The sequence below is a fragment of the Triticum aestivum genome, chromosome 3A (assembly GCF_018294505.1).
Source record: "Triticum aestivum cultivar Chinese Spring chromosome 3A, IWGSC CS RefSeq v2.1, whole genome shotgun sequence".
Classification (NCBI taxonomy): domain Eukaryota; kingdom Viridiplantae; phylum Streptophyta; class Magnoliopsida; order Poales; family Poaceae; genus Triticum; species Triticum aestivum.
This window is the reverse complement of record NC_057800.1, coordinates 271,758,151-271,764,113: the sequence shown is the minus strand read 5'-3', so window position 1 is coordinate 271,764,113 and position 5,963 is coordinate 271,758,151. Positions and strand designations below refer to the sequence as shown.

The following is a 5,963-nucleotide window of genomic DNA, read 5'->3' as shown; positions in this document are numbered from 1 at the left end:
CTGTTGAAATCGATGTCAAATTCGATAATTGGGTGTTTTTGGTTTGCGGGTCGACGCGGCGATGTCTAAGTAGACCTCGCGATGTCTAAGTAGACCTCGCGTGACCCATCTGTAAAACAACATATTTACTGATTTTTTTATGAATTCGTTTTGCGAGGTTGAGTCCGGCCTTGCCTGTGCCGTCCGCATATACCTTTTTCTGTGAACTGCAAGTCTTTACACGGATCCGCGTTTTAGGGCGGTGTGCTAGAGTTGCTCTAACAAGACTAGCGTGAGTGGTCGGCACGCCGAGTCGAGTCCCGAATCCAAATCCGCCATTGCACAGCCGGACCAGTGCCACTCGAACCCCACATACCCTCTCTATCCCAACCCTAGCGCGGCGGCGGCGTCGATGGCGTCGATCCCGTCTGACGAGGTCTCCGAGAACGGCCACGGCAACGGAAACGGCCCATCCCCGCCGCGCGGCAAGCGCCCCCGCGCAGCGTTGATCTCGGTCGCCCAGATCCGCGACGAGTTCGCGCACCACGACCCCGCAGTTGCCCGCGTCAACAACGGCAGCTTCGGCTGCTGCCCGGCCTCCGTGCTCGAAGCGCAGGCGCGCTGGCAGCGCCTCTTCCTCGCTCAGCCCGACGCCTTCTACTTCGACGGCCTTCAGCCGGGGCTCCGCCGCTCCCGCGCAGCCGTCGCGGCCCTTGTCAACGCTGGGGACGTCTCCGAGATTTCCCTCGTCGACAACGCTACCACCGCTGCTGCAATCGTGCTGCAGCATGCCGCCTGGAGCTTTGCCGAGGGGCACTTCGCTCGTGGCGACGCTGTGCTCATGCTCCATTACGCCTACGGAGCAGTCAAGAAATCTATCCAGGCCTACGTTGCCCGCGCGGGCGCCACTGTCGTCGAGGTACCCCTCCCGTTTCCCGTCACCTCCCCTGACGCCATTATCGCGGAGTTCCATGCTGCGCTCGCTGTTGCCAAGGCCGGTGGTCGTAAGGTCCGGCTTGCTGTCATTGATCACATCACCTCCATGCCCAGTGTTCTCATTCCAGTCAAGGAGCTAGTTGCCATTTGTCGCCAAGAGGGCGTCGACAAAGTTTTTGTTGATGCTGCACACTCTGTTGGGCAAGTCCCTGTCGATGTGCGAGACATTGGGGCGGATTTCTACACTAGCAACCTCCACAAGTGGTTCTTTTGCCCCCCGGCCGTGGCTTTCTTACACACCTGCAAGGGTGGCCCGATAACCTCTCAGCTCCACCACCCTGTTGTGTCACATGAATATGGCAATGGGCTACCTATGGAGAGTGGATGGATTGGGACACGGGATTACAGTGCCCAGATCGTCGTTCCTGAAGCTATTCACTTTGTGAACCGATTTGAAGGTGGGATTGAGGGGATACGCAGCCGGAACCATGAGAAGGTGATTGAGATGGGGAGGATGCTTGCCGAAGCATGGGGGACATTTCTTGGATCACCACCAGTAATGTGTGGAAGCATGGCTATGGTAGGGATGCCTAGTTGTCTTTGCATTGAGAGTGACGATGATGCACTGAGAGTGCGGACCATGTTGAGGAAGGATTTCAAAGTTGAGGTGCCTATATACTACAATAGCAGACAGGTTAAAGTGCAAGAGATGGCAAAGGATAATAATAGTGATCCAGTGACAGGGTATGTAAGAATCTCACACCAGGTTTACAATGTCAAGGAGGAGTATGAGAGGCTGAGAGATGCTGTCAATAAGCTTGTTGCTGAGGGTTTCACCAGTGCCGAATTGAGGCCAGCTGAGAAGGTACTGTTGTCAACACTGGCATTGTTTTAAACTTTTAATCATTGTTTTTCTTCGTCTTTAGACTATAATTTCATGGACTGGTTGTTCTGGTTAGCATTACATTTTCAAGATGCAGAAACCGCCTGTAGTATTGTGCACTGTCTATAGTTGCCTGTCACAGCACATTCTTCCACAGGGATATGCATCTACGCATTCACGTTTTCTAGATTATACAGTCCTTTACATCTCACCAGCGATCTGTCTTGTGCATTTATTTGACATTCTACCGAACCTCAGTTTATCTGTCTGAAATGTTGAACTTCGAAAATATTTATCTGCAAATGGCTGTATGCATAATTGAATTTAGAACCCAACATATTCTTGTGAGTTGTGATATGCTAGTATTCATAAACTAAACGGCGACAAAGAGATGATATACTACTATGGCGTCCAAAGTGTCAAATTACTATGATCTCTTTTGAGCCAAAGTAGGTATAATTATTTGTTTTTCATCTACTGAGATTAACAATACCTGCTAGGTTTCCCATATTAGGACATTCGAATTTTGATACGTCTTAGTTGATTATGTACAGTACACGCATGTTGTATCGAGAAACAAAATAACGATGACAGGGAACTTATAATAGTCATAATACAACAAGTTAACAACAACAAAGCCTTTAGTCCCAAACAATTTGGGGTAGGCTAGAGCTGAAACTCATAAGATCTCGCAACCAATTCATGGTTCTGGCACATGGATAGCTAGCTTCCACACACCCCTGTCCATGGCTAGTTCTTTGGTGATATTCCAGTCCTTCAAATCTTTCTTTACGGACTCCTCCCATGTCAAGTTAAAAATGGTTACAATCACGAGTTAAAAATGGTTTGAATTGCCTGTACAAAGATGATAATTGATTCTCGCACCACTAGATATTAGCGAGATTGGAATTGTCTCCCACTACTCAGATTGGGATTGAGAAGCAAACTACTTCTCACCTACGAAGCACCGATATGGCGACACGGATACGGCGATACGAGTACCAGGGACACGGGACATGACAATTTCTGGAAAGAGCAATACGGTGATACGATGAGTATATATAGATAATTAACAAAATGACATGTCTCCTGCTATTGTCGTAACATGTTTCCAGAAAGGATTTTTCAGATTTGGGAACACCATGCCCAGCCTCTTCACCTATGCCTTCTACTGGGCAGAAGTTAGGGTTAGTCGTGGGCTTCAACTGGGCTCGCCATGCCCGCCCGTGTCGTGGCTGTTTTGCTGGTGTATCGGTGTTTTCTTCATTTCCTTTTAAATTGAAAAAGGAGTATACTCCTGTTATATGCATATCCCGGTTGTCATGCGTACCGGCGCCATCAGGAAAGCGGAGATGACAGTTCTGGCTGTATAGGTGTTTCATACATTCTCACTATTAGCACCTTGTGTTTAAAGAGTGAACAATGTTATTCATGTTAGTTTGGTAACGTCGTGTGGATTATATTAGCTGTCTCACTGGGAACTTGTGTTCTTCATAAGAAATTGCACTTACCAAGCATTCATTTGTTTGTGTTGATTATATTACTTGTCTCACTGGGAACTTGTGTTCTTCATAAGAAATTGCACTTACCAAGCATTCATTTGTTTATGTGAAGAAGCACTGTGATCTAGTTCTTCCATAGCCACCCATGGCTCAGAAGATTGCCAGAGTTGTTGAGGATCTGAAAAGTATATGTGATGCTGGATAACCTTATTGCTTGTAGTGATATTGTTCCATTAAAATAACAACAAGGTTTGTATGTGATTTTTTTGTCTTCTGCAAATGCTGTTACATGTGCTACATGTGTCACGATTTAAAAGTTTATCTTTCATCGACTTTCAGATAATATATTCCACTGAAGATTGGACCGTGGCATCTACCATTTTTACGGTGCTTGTACTAGCCAAAGACGCACCGTAAAAATGGTACTCCCTCCGATCCATATTAATTGTCGCTAATTTAGTATAACTTCTGTACTAGATTCCAAAATTATTGTTTGCTATCTAACAAAAAGGTTTACGCCGTAGTTTAAAAGCAACTTAACATCTGGCATATTGGTTTCCTTTGAAGTCCAGAATTATTGGTGAAGAAATTAGATCATGGTACATATTGTACTCATATACTTTTGCACTTACCATGTTTTATTGAACTCACTATCCATGTCAGAAACGACTAATGGAATTATTGAACTATTGACACTGCAATTGCTGTTTGGTTGTACTCCTGTTTATTATAGATTTGACCACAAAATTGTTAGTCTAAGGGCACAAATCCTGTCATTTCATTCCATAGTTGACATTGATTATCAATAGATGTCCCAAGTCTGAGGCAGCTAGGAATGTTTGGCGCTGTTGTCATTGCCTTTTCATGCTTGGCGATTATGCTCACAGCTGAATTTTTTGGCAAATGCCATTGGTTGTTTCGAATGATCACTGTAAATGATGAATGTTGATTTACTATTCTGATTACAAATGTACTATGATCTGATGTTTCCTGTCCATGACTGTCTGCAGCAAGAAACTCTGGCTTGATGACGTGGCATCTAGCCAGCACTCCATCCGAAGATGCTGTGGCCGATTAATTAATTGTGGATCTGTGCCAGAAGCCTGTGCTGCACTGAGATCTAGTTCTTCGGTAGCCCGCCCAATGGCATCGCCATTTGATGTAGTGTACTTCCACATACTGACAAATGTTGTATTTGAGCTTGCAATAACGTGCACTGGAATGTATGTCTTCTCCCTTCACTTGCATTTTCGAGCTGTAATGTAAGAATAATGATCTGAATGCAAGGAGACTTGCATGCTTTCTAGATTGATTGCTGATTACAGTCAATGCTGGTGTCACTCTGTTTACTTAGTAGCTAATTTGTCATCATTTTTTTAGCAACAGTAGGAGTTCAGGCTTTTCATATAAGAGAAGAGAATTGACCGTTACAAAGGAAAACTGGTTGAAGAGAATTGGCTGGTTTTTTTTTTGGACTTTCACCGGTGGCCTTGTGCGTGAGTGCCTCGCTCCCCGCGATCCCTACGCAGGCATGTTATGTGTGCAAAATAACCACGACACGTGACCCCGTCTCTCGGGGGCTCCCGCGGCTGCCCAGGCGATGGAGATCTTGGCGGCCTAGATGGCCGTTCTATCGACGGCGGCTCCGCCGGAAAAGGGGGCGCCGCCTCCTGAAGATGGCCTCGTCGTGGGCGTCTTCAGCGGCCAGGAATGGAAGGTCCTTCGGGAGAGATCAAGGAGTTTAATCAAGAAAGCGAAAAATCGGGGAAGATGTCTTGAGCATCCAAAGAGAAGATTGAGAGATTTGTGCCGCAAATTGGCAGGTGAGATCCCCCCCGACTCACATGAGGAAGGTCCGACGGGGCCCAATTTCGCTATGGAAACTGCTGTTCCGGTGAGACGTGTTTTGGGGAAAAAATTAAGGACAGAGGAGGTGGTATTTAATCCTGATTATTTGGTAGATTCTCTCTCTAGTTTGGATAGTAAGGAGAGGAATCAGTGGGGATCTTCCAAGGGAATAGCCAAGTTTTCGGCAGGTGGGATCCCGTCGAGTCTTTGTGAGGATAGTAGGATAGGATTGAGAGGAAACATGAGTCCCGCTAGGTGGGAGGGGAATGATTCGAACGAGATGGGCGTGATTTCCGCCCGAGATTCAAAGGCTCTTCCTGCTATTCTGCTAGTTAACTTATCCATTCCAGTTTTTAGTATGAGTATTCAACGTGACTTGATTGTGCTCTCGATTCTGGATCCAGCTCTGCCCGTTTGTGAATCATTTGAGGGAGAGGAAGTTTTTTCGCTGTAGTTAATAGGAAGCGGCTCATTCATGGCCTTTTACTCGTGTTTAATAGCATCAATTTCGTTCATGAGGTTGTGAGGAAGGGCATTCAGACTTGCTATATTTGTGGGTGCGGAAGAGGTCGTCCCCCCTCATCATTCTCGCCACTGCAGAACCATCTGCTCTCTGCTCCTTCTACATCTTGCCACGACCGAGGGAAGTGTGCCATGGCAGGTCAGGGAGAGATCGTGAGTGATGTTTTCGGGAAGAAACCAGCGAGTGGAGAAGGTTTGAGGGATGGGGGCCGTCCTCTTATCATTGACATGGAGGCTGCTCGCAAGGCCATCAGCGGCTTCCTGGTGGTTGGACGCCTCCTCTCCCCTTTCCA

The 5,963-nt window shown here is 46.7% G+C and overlaps 1 protein-coding gene across 5 annotated transcripts; it reads left to right on the top strand.

Moving 5' to 3' along the window:
• Nucleotides 1-237: 237 nt before the first annotated feature.
• Nucleotides 238-4,629, top strand: LOC123061159 (putative L-cysteine desulfhydrase 1). Of its 5 annotated transcripts, none has more exons than XR_006428581.1 (4): nt 244-1,780; nt 3,416-3,549; nt 3,640-3,722; nt 4,311-4,629. XR_006428581.1 is itself a non-coding variant. In XM_044484108.1 (2 exons), exons 1-2 carry the CDS (start codon nt 392-394, stop codon nt 4,326-4,328), a joined length of 1,407 nt encoding a protein of 468 aa, XP_044340043.1. In that variant the 5' UTR covers nt 248-391; the 3' UTR covers nt 4,329-4,629. The 5 variants fall into 5 exon arrangements, 1 of the variants encoding a protein (XP_044340043.1); XR_006428578.1 differs by having other exon boundaries at nt 3,413-3,549; XR_006428580.1 differs by lacking the exon at nt 3,640-3,722 and having other exon boundaries at nt 238-1,780.
• Nucleotides 4,630-5,963: the final 1,334 nt, after the last annotated feature.